General features: G+C 41.0%; 1 protein-coding gene across 1 annotated transcript; it reads right to left on the bottom strand.

Moving 5' to 3' along the window:
- Positions 1 to 4,595: 4,595 nt before the first annotated feature.
- On the bottom strand, positions 4,596 to 9,497 carry LOC131878258 (uncharacterized). The gene is made up of 4 exons (XM_059224183.1): positions 9,023 to 9,497; positions 5,411 to 6,369; positions 5,051 to 5,185; positions 4,596 to 4,969 (listed from the first exon to the last, which is right to left on the bottom strand). Exons 2-4 carry the CDS (start codon positions 6,106 to 6,108, stop codon positions 4,684 to 4,686), a joined length of 1,119 nt encoding a protein of 372 aa, XP_059080166.1. The 5' UTR covers positions 6,109 to 6,369; positions 9,023 to 9,497; the 3' UTR covers positions 4,596 to 4,683.
- Between the last annotated feature and the right edge of the window lie 6,024 nt (positions 9,498 to 15,521).

Genomic DNA, 15,521 nt, shown 5'->3' with positions numbered 1-15,521 from the left:
ACTAGCCCTCTAGTCTGGACACATAATTTACGCAAATTATGCACCGTAAAGAAACTTAGTTCCAATGAACTCTTTTGCAGTTATGGCCACTTCTTGACTCGAGCACAATCAGGGTACAAACGGATTTCATATTCAAAGCCAACTTGACTTTTTAACACTAACTATTTTTGAACAATAAATGGACATGATTTGATTAAGAAAATTGATCAAAAGTATTTTCACTCTAATATGCTTCAAAATGCTTGACAAAATGCTTGACAAAATGCAATCTCGCAATAAATAAAGATTACAAAAATCAAAATTACCTACGGCAATTTGAGGACGAAATGAAGTTAGATTCGACTTTTTAACATTCAAGGCTAGTTTGTTTACGTTTAGCCATCTCAGAACTTTTCCAAAGACATTCAAAGTGTCGTGTTTCACTTTATTCAAATCGTTGTCATAGTGCTGGAGCGCAATTTCGACACAAAAATTATAACGGGACAAAAAACTGGCTTATGACAATTCACAAGGTAAGGTCAGAAAATCGGACTCATATATAGTTTAATCAACATGATGTTATCAAAACAGGCCAGCATTCACAAAGTGGCTAGTTTTGGCGCCATGCGTGCAGCTCAAAAGAAATTGGTTCACGCAATAGGGATCATCCCCGATCGGTGTTACTCTACACCGTGTCCCGAATTAAATTCAACCAGAGCTAATGCGTGCTAAGTCTGCTGTCTCTGTTGTTCATTTTGTACTTACTGTCTTTGACTCCCCCAGTTGTTGTAATTTTTTTGGCGCTCATTTGTCCCCCGTCTTAGTTGATATTTTAGTCAACTATTTGAGACCCATTATCTAATCTGAGTGTTTCATAGGATTTCAATGCCCGTCATGGTGAAGGGTTTGACAGAATTTGTCAGGAATAATGCTGTTGGCATGGTGGAGGGGGGCACAAGTGTCCCTGAGGTTGCCAAGGAACTTAAGGTCAGCCAAACCTCAATTTGGAGATGGGTGAAGGCTTTTAAGACTGGCAAGAACCTGTCCATTGTCAACGGTTGGGGGCGCAAGACTTCATTAAAAAGAACTGCCAAAATCGTCGTCTCGAAAAGCTAAACCAAAAAGGGGTATTCAACAAGAAAATTAGCCAAGAAACTTACAAAACATGCAAAATATTGCTGGCACATTGGAACGTAAATTCTTCTCGGTGATGTCTGTGGCCGTATTTCAGCACGATGGAGAACCTAGCCACTTCAAAAAATCGCCCACCAAATGGATCGAGAGCAACTTGCCTTTTTGCTGGGGGAGGGGGGGTATGACCTGCCAATAGTCATGATCCCTCTCCCATTGAAAATGTTTGAGCTATCCTTCAGCAAAAGCTTGATGAGTCCAAGATTCAGCCGACAACTCTTGCTGCTCTTGAAAAACAGCTTCATCAAGCTTGGGTCAAAATATCTCCAGAGATCCTTGAAAATTTATTCAATAGCATGCCAGGTTGAATCAAGGCTTGTTTGAATCTTAAGAGAGGATATGTTGGAAAGTGATCAAACATAGACCTACTCAATTTGGACCACAGCCTTCATTTTTGTGGTAGCATTTAATTCGGGATACCGTGTATGTGCCTTGGTTCGGTCTACGTGCATTCTGGAAGAGTGGGGGGGTCTATGGCTCTTCGTGACGAAGGTTGGACTTAAACTGACGTGGGAGCCTTTGGCGGCTGGTCCCCTAAGAGTTCCATGCCTATTAAATGCAACATAAATACAAAGGGCAAAATAATGCAAATGTACACAGATCTGTCCCTTTACAAATAAACGAAAAAATAGGTTTTATTATATCTCTCCAGCTAAATGCTCCCTTTCAAGTTACGGGCATACATAAAACATCCGTTTTGGTATACTCACCTCTAACAACATGACTTTCTAATCCGGCCTCTAGCCATTATATTACGAGGAGAATATCATGACAAGTACAAATAAGTTCAAATAGGTCTCAAGGGCTAATCATAATTCCGATATTTGCGCTCAAGTTTGATCATTATCTTAACACCAATCAGAAGGTGCTTGCTTCACCAATGGCCATACTCAAATTACGGGATCGACAATGGATAAGAGCACTCATGTTATGCATTCAAATCATGCAATCAATATTCAATTGAAATTCAAAATTTGACTCCCATCAACGATAATGGCCATGATGACCTGAAAAACTCCATTCAAATCGAAAACTTTGCTGCCAGTCTCCTCCTCGGAGGAAGATGTCTTGTGCATGGTGATGCTAGAAGGAAAAAGCAAAGAGGATCATTCTCCATGATTGCATCCACATCCACTTGTACCTTTTCAAAGGTCAGGAGATGTTTGGCCTGGCAAAATGGGTGACTACTCACGTCATCATCCAGGGGCTCACGTGAGCACGGAGGTTCCTGCCGCAGCCGCAAGGACGATGAGGAAAGCCAATACCAGGGCAAAGCTCTTCATTGTAGTATGTGGATAATACGTAAATATGGAGATGCTCAACCAGAGAAAGTGAGTGCTCTTTGCCATTGCCAATTTTCCTAGCATACAAGCAACTTTCTAGTTTTTAGCTTTTGGCTATTCAAGCTAACCATAAAGGCAATTCAACTTTTCCGATAGTACGTTTATCAATTGCTTCATTACTTGCAAGAGCCTGTCTAGAGGCTATCAAACGTTTGAAATTGAGAGTGTGTGCAAGCAAGCCAAAGTCCAAGTATTTAGTTCACATAACATTTGGAATATGAAATATTAAAGAATGGATTAACGAAGGGTTTCATACTGTTTTGGTGCCAAAGCAGTCACTCGTCTTGGTTCTCTGAAGAAATCTCCTTGTGATTTCGATAATTGATTGACCCATGATTCCACATCCCACCTTGAAATGATAGGCCGGCCTAATACAACTAATAACACATCCCATTATATAAAACTGTGACTCGAATAGTAGTCCAATGACAAATGTGTCCCAATGAAATCCCGAGAACTATACAGTGTTCAAAGAAGATGCGAGCGACATATGATTATCTACATGTTTAAATGCTTCCATGGCCTTTGCCACAACCCGGGAGTTGTACACACATTGAGTGGTAGAAGAGGCATTAGTTGTAACTTTCGACTTCGAGTGAATTCGATGGATAATTAGATCTTGAAAAATCTTAAAGCCGGTTTTATCTTGAACAAAAGCCCTGTCCTGTTTATCATGTCAGAGTTTTAATTTTGCTCCATAAATATGCTCCATGGATTTTGGATTTTGGCTTCTTGCCCTACTTTTGGGTTGGGGCTAATAAGGTAACGATTGTACAATATTCAAAGAGAGTACAAATAGTACTTGTCTGATACTGGACGTTTTTAAAAGCATCTATGAGCTTTGTCCTAACCTAGAGGCACTTGTTTGTTTGTTTGTTCGGAGTCAGAAGACAGCTCTCTCGCTCAGCTTGCTTCTGATGATGGGTGTCCCAATTAAGGGATATTCCCGCTCCGTTGTCGCAACCAAACGTGCAACATTAATTATTACCTCACCCTCGGGAATGATCGCAGGTTCGCCCATTTAAGCTGCTAAGGCAGCAACTTATGCTGTATTTTAAAAACCGCAAAGAAGCTTGGACTTGGCTTCCCTGGGATCGAACCAGGATTCGCAAATTGGAAAGCAGTTGCTCTACCAATACGGTACCCCAGCAAGCCTGACCTAGAGGCACTAAAGTGGAAGAATACCCGCATGAGATTTTTGGCCCCAAAACGTCGTTTCCATTGTACTGTGGTTCTTCAGTTCACCCCCAAGGCGACATTTTCTGCATCATGTATTTGCTTCATTATTGTTGAACTCAGCAAGAAAATGATTCGTGACAAATTTGACCGTTTTATTATGCATACCTTTCACTCAATTGCCTTTGGCGAGCTTCAACTGAATAATTATTATTCTTTATTGCGACCGATTTTTCATAGGACAAAACTAGATTGATAGGCTTACATTATGGCATCTATTACCTACTTGGCTGGCTTATCATTCGAATTTGGCATGTGTGATCATGGATGGGTCCATCAATATTCGAAACCAAAGAATATTCGAAAGCAAAGAGAAATTTCTTGAAGGAACCAAGGAGAGAGGATTTTCATTATATGACAGCCACAGCCAAATGGCTTCATCCAGTACCGCCATTGGCTATTTATGGTAGGACGCAATTGGTTAAGGTTGAGGGATCCCTTAGTGACATGCATGATGTCAAGGTGGGTGTTCCATTTTTATTTTGATGCTTTTTCAAATCATTAATATTTTGATCTTTGTTACAGTTTTGTTGATTGATTTAGGGCAGTGTTTTCTGATATAGTTTTTTACAATTGCAAGTTATCCAATTCTCATATGTGGCTCTCACGGAGATGCAAGAGTCACATTGGGACAATGTCACTTGTTTGATTGCTCTTTCTGTGCCTCGCATGCGTTCCATCAAAAAATGGGACAATATTCGGTAATGGACGGTGAAAGCCTTCAATAATAACCTTCCCTGAATACAATGAGTATTTGCTCTTGAGATTGGAACAACAAATTGCATCCTGGCATCGACTTTAGATCTTAGCCCATAGACAAAGAATGTTGTGTAGACGTGGTGTTTCTGAATTGCTGAATGTCAGTACGTTTATTCATAATCAATGAGCCAATGGCGGTATTGGATGAAGCCATTTGGCTGTGGTTGCCATGTAATTAAAAGCAAGAGCTACAGGTGTATGCACAATTGGCCCTCATGTATGCAACATAGGTCTGCTGACAGTATCCTTGGTCTCTCCAAAAATTGCAATTGTCCAGAGACTGCACGTCGAAGCATCCTCGTCGACATTGGTCGTTACCCAGTCGACTGACGGCTAAACGAACGCTCAAAATCATGCTGCGAACATCGTCCCTTGAAGTCCCAATGCGTTGGCCACCAGGGAAACTCTGCGTGGGCGTAGAAAAGTAAGGGAGGGGATCGGGGTTGTTAGGGCCTGCATATCTAGAAAAGAGTCAAGAGGATGAATCTGTTGAACACATATTTCACTGTTGATTTTACATTGGCCGGATTTGCCAGACTTACGCCATGACGGTGAAGTACGGCAATCCACGAACCAAATAGCCAAAGGGAGTGCCACTACATGAGGATCCACAGCTGAGTCGCTCTCGGTTATGTTGGCCTCCCATCAGATGGCCAAGCTCATGGGCAAAAGTGTACCTGTGGGGAAAAAGTTGCGTCATACAGAGTCATCGCCTTCAATGATGCAACGTTGGATATGATGGACCCTCAATGATATAATGGTTGAACCCATCTAGCCAGAAGTATGGGTAAGGTGGCTGACAGACGTGTTTTGATTGATGTTACGGACAAAAAGAAAAACTTGATCCCAAAGCGTCACCGTCCATCATATCCAAGATCAATTAACCATTATCTGTTTCTTACAAGGGACCCTCGAATGTGGCGCCCCAGGCAAAACGGCGGTTGCCACGGATTGGAAAAGTTGGGTTGATCACGTTGATGGTGGAGGCTTCACCACAAGCATCTGGGGTGCAACCAAGCGTCATCAAGTAAGACAAATCCGCCCCATCATAAAGGGCTGCTAAATTGCCAAAGTAGTAGTTCAAGCCACTGCTTAGGACATCTTCAGACAATCCCTGCTCGCTCACGTCCATAAGCTGTGGACAAAGTCCTCGGATTGTAATGGGGATTTGCGAATTTTGCATGATGTGGTTGGTTTGTATGATCTTGCTCTCAAGAACTGCCTTAACATTGGCGCCACTGTTTCGCAAGGCTGGCGTGTAGTACAACTTGACCGTAATTTCCGCCTGCTGGTTGGATTGACGAGACTCTTCCAAAAGCTGAGCCAGGGCTGGGTCGAGTTTCCGTTCCGAGTTGGAGGTGACATTGGTCCCAGTGACGGAAAAATCCAGATGATGGTAGTAGGTCTCATTGATTGTTCGCCATAAGTAACAGTTGGGACCACAATTGACAAGGTTGTGGTCTTTGCCAAAGGCCGTGTCCACATCCATTGTAACAATATTTTCAGTGGTGATAGTGTATGTATGTATGTATGTATGTATGTATGTATTTCTGTATGTATTTCGGGGATTCCTTTGTATATGTACAAGAGGGTTAGTCATGCCCCAGGTTTCCCATAAGCCTCTTGGCTTTTTTTCATGGGTACCTGACCCTATTTAGGGTCCTGACTTTCATCTGATCTGTGCAAGTGTCCATACCGGGATTTTCCGCACTCGGCCAAGGCAGCATTTCTTATGATGAAAATCTTTCGAAGTTCACCCTAGAAACGGCTACAAGACCTACAGCGTAAGATATTGCATGTGGTTTGGTAGCGAGAGATGACTAAGTCTGTCAGACGAGAGGTCCATCGTTGAAAAGGGATGCTAAAATCAACATCAATTTTTGTTTCAATAAAAAACTCATTCCAGGATTTAGCAAACGCAAACCCAGGAAGCCGTTGACCCCAGTTAGTACGGGCGAGCGGCAGGGAAAATATTTCTAACCCACCTCTTTTCTCCCCGTGTGTATAGTTGTTCAGGACTGGGGGGATTTTTTCGTTTAAGCACTTATACATAAACTGTAAGCGATGAATCTTCACTGCATCTGCTATTTTCAATATATTAAATTTCTTGAAAATTTCATCGGTATGTGCTCGATAGGTTGCCCCGTCTATCCACCTGACTGCCCTTTTTTGTAACAGAAAGAGATTGGGAAAGGACGGTGACCCCCCAAAGTACTCTACTCCATATTCCAACCGGCTCCTAATAAATGCGTTGTACATAACTTTCTTTAGTTTTGAGGGAATCGAGTGTTTCGCTAGAAAAAAGGTGAATAAGACCTTTCGCACGGTATTTCCCAGTAAGCGAATATGTTCTTTCCAATTGAGGCGATCGTCGATGTTCAATCCAAGAAACCTAATGGTTTTCTCGTCTCGAGTAGCCCCTACCTGTATAATGGGTTTATTTGCCAAGTTGATTTTAAAATCGTGTTTTACACTCCTAGGGCCAAAAATCATTAGTTTTGTTTTGCCGTGGTTTAACGTCAATTTGTTCTGTTTAAAATAATTTGATAACAGTTCCATCCATAGATTGCACTGACCCTCCAACTCTTTTACGTTTGTACCAAAGTGTTGCAACGTGGTGTCGTCAGCAAACATTGTGACTCTAAATCCCGTAACGTTGGGGAGGTCATTGATGTAAATTAGGAAAAGCAATGGGCCCAGTATACTCCCTTGCGGTACTCCACAAGGTACGAGCGAAGGTTCTGATACCACATCTCCAATTTGAACTCTTTGTTGTCGATCCGTCAAATATCTGCTAATCCATCCAGTAATATTGGAGCTAAACCCATATCTTGTTAATTTTGCCAAAAGAATCTCGTGATTTACTGTATCAAACGCTTTTTTTAAATCTAGAAAAATGCCAACAGAATATTTTTCGTTGCAGTTGGATAAGTTTTGTAGGAAGTTGTGTATTGCGTGCATCGTAGAGTGTTTGGGCCGGAATCCAAACTGAACGTCAGACAGGTGGTCTGTTGCGAAAGGAGCGAACATCTGTAATCAGGCCGAAACTAGAATTGCCCTCGGACGTCTGAAAATTGATTATCAAGACCTACAATGCATGACTATGGGTGTGGACAAACCGTCGTGTTCACGGTTATGAATTTTGATATTATGATGCATGGTCGGGAAAACAATTTGATTTTTGGTTGTGAAAATCAGCCAAACTAAATTCTGAAAACCTAAAGGTGAGTTATAAAAAGGTGAAAAGAGTTGTAAGTTGTTTGATTATTCAACTATTTTGGTGGTTGTCTAGGTAAACATCGTCTGAATTTCATTTTTTCACGAACTTCTTGCTCTTTTTTTTTGGTTTGGTTTTTCACGGGCTTTGCTAAACGCTATTGGAATATAATCCCCAGTACTGTTAGAAAAAAAAGATTAACACTAAGGCTCTAAAAAATATATTTTTGAAGGCCAAATAATTACTAAGACGGTTTTTTGAAAGCACCAAATATTTTGTCTTCCCAAGAAAAGATTCTCTCAAATGTAAAGATATAAGCCTGTTTAAAAGCAAAAAAAAACCACTTACAAAGACAATTTTGCAAAAGTTTGAAGCAATTACCAAAGGTTTCAATATATTTCAATATTTCAAAATCTTTGAAATCAAAAGGCCTTGAAGTTGTCTCCTAGCTTGTACCCCCAAACTAATACCCTAAACCATGTAGGTTTCCAGAACAAATTTGGTTCCTGTGGATGCTTTATTTCAGTTATCTCTAAGGGTGAAGAAACCTGGGCTAAAATGCACAGGTTTTATGTTTGGGTATATTTTTATGATCTTTTTTGGGGGAAAAAGATTATGAAGGGTGACAAAAATAAACTTATGAAGAGCGCAAAGATGAGTTTTGTGGGCTATGTGCTCTTTTGCCTGTAAAGTATTCAAATTTTTGGAGAATGCAGTATGCAGTATTTTAAGGAGGTTCAAAAGGTATCTTTTACAATACATCTTCAAAAGTATCCCTGAGATTCTTCGTCAACGAGAATTAAGAATCAATTGTGATGAATGCCAAGGATTACACTTTTGAGCCCTCCAAAAAATTTGAAGTTAATTTAAAATTCAAAAAAAAAAATTCTCCCATCCTTGTCAGAACATGCCAAAAGACCATCAATTCCCTCAAAATCGTCGGTTTCAGGGCATTCTTATGCTTAGAATTCGCAAACAAGTCTTAAATGACAAAAGTAGTCAAATCTTACTTCAACCTAGAATAGACCATCTTTCGGACTCCGTAATAATGAGATTTCCCAAAATAGTACAAATAGGTTAGACAATTATACTATTCATACTATTCACACTTTATACTTGTGCTGAAGTATGGTCATTTTCTAAACTCCATAAGATGTATCACAACGGACCCAAACCAACGCAATTTAGGGGCCAGATGATGGAAAAGAACACCAGCAGTGACATGGATCAAAATCATGCCACAAATATTCGTATACCCTTCAGTGGTGTTCGTCATAATGACGGGAAGAAATAGTACCTTCAAATTGAAAACTTTGGTACCAGTCTCCTCCTCAGAGGTGGATGTCTTGAACATGGTGATGCCGGAAGGAAAGCAAAGAGGATCATTCTCCACGATTGCATCCACATCCACTTGCGCCTTTTCACACGCCAGAAGATCTTTGGCTTGACAAAGTGGGTGACTACTCACGTCATCATCCAGGAGTGTGATCACAGAGGTTCCTGATGCAGCCGAATGGACGATCAAGGTAGCCAATATCAGGACAAAGCTCTTCATCGTATGTCGATAGTATGTGGTGATGCTCACTCAAAGAAAGGGAGTGCTCATTGACATCACGAATTTCACTATTTATATCAGCATCTTTCCATTGTGATCAGATTACCTTTTGACAAGCTTGTATAGCATGTAATGAGACTTTTAAGCTTTTACTAATTCAAAATATCAATCAAGCCAATTCAACTTATCCAATGGTATGGTTATCAATTGCATGATTACTCACAACATCTTTTCTGAAGACTCTCAAACGTTTGAAATCATGACTGAGCAAGCAAGCAAAAAATAATGAAGTGTTTTATTTCACGTCTCATTTGGAATATCCCAATATCCAACTAACCAGGGTATCATGCTGCTCGGCACCATGGCATCCACTTGTCTTGGTTCCCTCATGAAATCTTGCTTTCGATCTCTTTGCTTTCGAATGTTGATAGACCCATCCATGATCACAAATGCCAAATTCGAATGATAAGCCAGCCTAGCAGGTAGTAGATGCTATAGTGTAAGCCTGTCAATCTAGTAATAGTCCAATGACAAATTAGTCGCAATGAAGAATATTAATTATGCAGTTGAAGCTCGCCCAACACAGTGGTAAAAGTACCCTTTAAAGTTTTGACGGAAATTCCCAAACACACCTTGGCATTTTTCTACCTCAACAGATCATAGGGAACAACTGTGATTTTTTGCTTTATGGAATTCTAGCCCACATAAAAAACTTACCCTTTTTTTCAAAAACTGAAATTTTCAAAGACTTACTCAATGTGAATTGGGAGTACACTGAGTTGGCTCTTGAATATAAATCATGATATCATCCATTTCACCGCTACTTAGGTACATGGGATTTAGTGGTCCAAATTTCATCTGTTTTAGCCCCAAAATGCCGCTTATATGTTACTTCAAGTTTTTTATGTGTGCTATAATTCAATAAAGCAATAAAATCAAGGTTGTTCCCTATGATTTTTTGAGGTAGAAAATTGCCACAAGCTGTGTTTGGGAATTTCTCTGGAAACTTGATAGGGCTTTTTGAACACCGTGCCAAGGCAAGTGAGTGAAAGGTATGCATTAAAAAAACAAAGGATCAAATTTATAATAAACGGTCCACATCAAATCTTGGCATAGTTTTGGACAAAATCAACATAAACTCGAATTGAATTTGGTCAATGCATGGTAAACTTAACGTCATATCCTTTTGTTTCAGCTTTCCATCTGCACCCAATAGTAGTACCAATAGGAGAGCTTTTGTTTCTTTGGAAAAAGTAAGTTTGTTGGCTTGGAAAAAAAGTAGAGCAGACGTGCTCACTATCTTTCCCAACTTATCTATGAGTGGAGTATTCAAAGGCGTTGACCCAAGATCATTGAGCTGAATTTCATTCCGTTCAAGTCATATTACTCCAGGCAATCCAAGAGTAGATTCGATCGAGGTCCTTTGAAAGGCTATTTAAATCTTGGCCATTCCTTTATGATCGAGCAATATCTGAGGGATGATCAGGAGCTTGTCCATGTCTGAATAATGTCCCGTTAGTGGGTCAGCACTTACTTTTTTGAGCAGCAAATTGTACAGTGAAGGAGCTTTGTTTGGAACCTTTTATATGATCATCGAAAATTGACAGCCAATCAGATCGGTCGAATTTGATAACGTATACTCAACCTCGCAGGCTTCTGATTAAAGTCTCAGTTCGAACTAGCCTTGTTGGCTAGTTGTGGTATTGTATTGGTAGAGCATCTGCTCTCTATATCCAATTTGCGAATCCATGTTCAATCCCAGGGAAGACAAGTTCAAGCTCTTTGAGGTATTTAATTACAGTATTTACGTTTCTGTTGTAACAGCTTTAATGGGCGAACCTGCGGTCACTCCCGAGGGTGAGGTAATAATTAATGTTGGCTGTGATGACAAAGCGGCAGTCTCCCTCGATTGGGACACCCACCACCAGATGGCAGGCCGAGCGAGAGAGCTGCCATCTGACTTCGTAACAAACAAAAACAAATAGTTTGAACTAGCCTGGGGCTGATTTTATAAAACATCAGGAGGAAACGTCCAATGTGCGACCGGCTGGACGACGGACATGCGATAGTGGATGTTATAAAGATTTTGCATATAGAGTCTTGAACTAGACGTCGCCGAATGTGACCAAGTGCAGTATTGATGAGTGACCAGCCAACTGATTGGAACAGGGCCCCCACTTGGTGAAACACAGGCTATTTATTGTGTTATTCCTATTCTTTCTCTTTAATCCAAGCTTGCGGCCGGCGCCCCTGTCGAATTCGTTGCTCTGCAAAATGTGACGAGAACACAGACCATCGTTATATTCATCATGCCAAGATTTGGTTTATTTCTTGGTAGTCTATTTAATTTGACCTTTAAAATGTGGCTAATACTTTGACTTTACTTAAAAGTAGTTTTTGAGGCTTGCACGGCTCCCACATGTTTGATTTTCTTCAATTTTAAGGTACTTGACAATGCTAAGTCATTTTTGTGAAAAAATATAAGAACTTGCAACTTTTGTTGCTTGTAATTGTAAAGCTTAGCCTAATTCCTCACTTACCAATAAAAAAAGGAAAATGTGGTGTGGTACATATAATCATGTAGTAGAATACTTACGTCTTGACCTGAGAGCCTTTCAGCAGAACCAGAGACGGCAAAACTGCCAAAACCCTGGTAGGCAACTTATCTTGATTCTTAACCAGCATTCCAAAATCTTGAAATCCTCTGGGTACTTTGCAGAGCATTTTTAAATTACAATTAACAAATTTACAGTAATTTGTTCCTTGTTTCGAAAACGGAACTGTAATTCCATTACATTTTTAAATTGTGTAATTGTTACGACCCAAAAACTAAAAGAATTGCTCGTTACTTGTTTCTTTCAGCTTCCAGAATGGCCTTTAATTGCTCATTTATCTGATGACATCTTAGGAAACTTAACGCTCAACAGAAATTGTCATTTTTTGCTGTTTCCATCCTGCATATTATGAACAATGAAAGTTAGGGTTGAAAATTGTAGTCGCTCTTAGCTACTGTGAGGGTGTTCTTGGTTTTAAATCTTGTTGCATTTGCTACTTTATTCTTTACATCTTCTCAATCAAATTCCATTAGACTGAAGACCTGATTCAGTGCAATCGTTAAACAAGGAAAATCTTCCTTTGGCTTGAGTGTGATGCATCAAATTTCCAAAGTCTCTACATTGCCCAACTTAAGACATAGGCTTCTAACAGGGAAGCTTTACCAGCTTGACAATGTCTAATCCTGTTTTTCCAACATGACTTTTGCGACCTTGTTTCGAACCTTCAACAATCATTACCCCATCCAGCATCCCAATCTATACTCCTCAAAGCATTATGATGCAATGCATTTTGAGCAATTATGCCAAGATTAAATGCCAATACTCGTAATTGAAATTTTTTGACATGAAGTCTTCTTTTGTTACCTGCTAGGACATGGAGTAATGGAGAGGAAAGCTCGGTCGAAGTTCGAATGTCTTCAAGCAAGGTTTTGTAGAGCTACGCGTTAAATTGAATGAGCTAGCACCACGTTGGTAAGATCTTACCAAGGTAGTAGTGATGGGATCAAATCAAATTTCAAATTCAAGGTTGCCAGAAAATGTGGATAGCGAAAGCATGCGCCTATTGCATCGCAAAGTAAACGCTTAGGTTTGAGCACAAAGGCAACCCTGGTTTGACGGAAGAAAAATCAGGATTACTTTTTGAGGCTGACTTGAAGCGAATGTTAATGGAGCTTCTCAACTTTTTATTGCTCAACAAGAGAGGGGCAGAAAATGACTCCCGAAATGAGGGCGACGCAGGAGCGCAATAGCTGAGTAGCCAATACTGTTGATCTGATCAGATAAACCATTCCATAAACCATGAGATGGTCGCCACACCTCCCCCCCCTGGATCAAACCGAAGTAAATCGCAAAGGTGGGGAGCTTAACCGTCCACTTCGCAACCGAGTTGGATTTGAAGTCGATGAACTGATGGGCTTTGTTTGATCCAAGAATGAGGCAGAGGAAGCGAAATCTGGAGCAGGAGCGGCTACTACAGCAGGTTTCAGGCGGTCCACGGAAACGGTTTGTTTTTTGTTATTGACCATGATATCGAAACACTTTGACCCAGAAGAAAGAACTCTATATGGTCCACGATAGTTGGGAGACAAAGGTTTCCGATAACCACTTTGACGCAAGTAAACCCAAGCGGCGCTTGACAGAGATTTTGGGACAAATGAACGAGGAGTGCCGTGAAATGAAGTGGGTGTAGGGAGGAAATTATCCAAAATTGACGACCAAGCACGTTGAATATCCGGGACAGCAATCTCTTCGGTTGGGCTAACCAATTGACCAGGAATAACCAAAGCTTCACCCAAGACCAATTCGGCAGGAGAGCATCCAAGGTCTAATTTGACTGAAGAGTGAAGTCCCATCACCTAAGGAAGTTGATCATACCAATTGTTGTCTTGGAGACGTGAAGAAAGAGCATACTTCAGTTGACGGTGGAGCCTCTCGACAAGGCCATTAGACTGGGGATGGAACGAAGTGGTTGGTAGCAAAGAAACATTCAGGATTTTTGACAAACCTGACCAGAGTGCAGAAGAAAATTGGGCACCTCTGTCTGAAGTAATGACGCGTGGGATTCCGAAGCGTGATATCCACCCAAAGAGTAATGCCCTCACACAAGAAACAGTAGTGATGTCTTGTAAGGGTACCACCTCAGACCAACGGGATGTTCTGTCAATGATTGTAAAGAGAAATTGGAACCCTTGGGATGGAGGCAGAGGGCCGACTATATCTACATGGATATGTTCAAAACGTCCCGTAGGCATCGGAATATGTGCTACTGGTGAACGAGTATGGGTTTGAACCATAGAAAACCATAACTAGAATGCTTAAGTTCAACAGGAGCTGTACCGCATGAGCATGTTTTCAGGTCAGCTGACGCTGGTGGAAATGGCACAAAATATTTCGGTAAATCTCGCTTCAGGCAAGTTGAATTATTATCATGAAACGTTTGTTATTCCTCTTTAATCTTAATTCCTTTTGAATCTTACAAATATACAGGTAGAAAGAGCGGTAGAATAATAAAAAAAAATATCCTTTTTTTGTCAGAATACACGTAACATGTCAAAAAAAGATTTGGACATTAGTAGAGCAAATCAAGTACTCTATTGAATGCCCTTGTTTAGCAACGCATCTCGAAAATCTCGAAAGTGTAACCAAATGTATCCGAAATTGCAACGCAATGATGAGGCATTTGGAATTTCGTTTCAATCTCCCAACAATGTGCTTGAATGTGGGCGACATGATTGCGCCTATACGTAAACAAGGTAATTCCGACACCTCTGGATGTCAGCCTGAACCCAGGCTTGTTCCATGCGTTTCAATTAAGTGTTTCCACCCCATGGATGAAAACTTTCACTTGAGCCCCATTTTAACCTCTTCAAAATTTCGTTCTTAAAAATGTGGTCAGGCAACTCACTCAAACCCGTTTTATGAAGCGTGCTGGACGAGAGCAATTGCTTGACAACGAGTCTTATTAGGGGTTTCTACTCTGAATTTGGACGAGCCGTCAACGATTCAAATTTGCACCACAGTTGTCCTAAGTAGCTTGACTACGAATGAAACATTTTTTCCACCAGCGACAGCTGAGACGAAAACATGCGATCGCAGCGCCCTTGATCGATCTATATATGAAGTTATCTATGGTTTGAACCTTCGTAATTTGACAGGAATGGCATGAGCGAACCCAAGATGACACATCCTTCTTAAGGTTATGCCACACAAAACGATCCGCTATTAATTTTTGGGTGGCTCTGATTCCTGGATGACTCAATCCATGCACAGTGTCAAATACTCGTCGACGAAAATCCAAAGGTAGGATGGGTCTTGGACGAGTCTGGGAAACATCGCATAGAACGGTGATGTTGTGAGAAAAATACACGTCCTTGTGTTGGATTGAGCACATGCTCGTGCTCATCCTGGTTATTCTAGTCATGTACACATAAACTGTTCTAGTCAGAAATACATGTCAGTCACGAAGCGTACACAACATGGCGCAGTCGGTAGGATACCGGCTGTTGCCCACCCTCCACCCGTGTTGCTAGGATCGAGCTAGTTGCTCTACAGATGCCTTGGAGGAGTGATGTCCAGATGCCTCGGAGGAGTGATATCCAGTTGTCTAAGACACGTGATGTCTGGATGCCTCCGAGGAGCGTTGTCTGGATGCCTCCAAGGAACGATGTCTGGATGACCCGTGACCC

This window comes from Tigriopus californicus, chromosome 3 (genome assembly GCF_007210705.1).
Source record: "Tigriopus californicus strain San Diego chromosome 3, Tcal_SD_v2.1, whole genome shotgun sequence".
Taxonomy (NCBI): domain Eukaryota; kingdom Metazoa; phylum Arthropoda; class Copepoda; order Harpacticoida; family Harpacticidae; genus Tigriopus; species Tigriopus californicus.
This window is presented reverse-complemented; position numbering and strand designations above follow the sequence as displayed.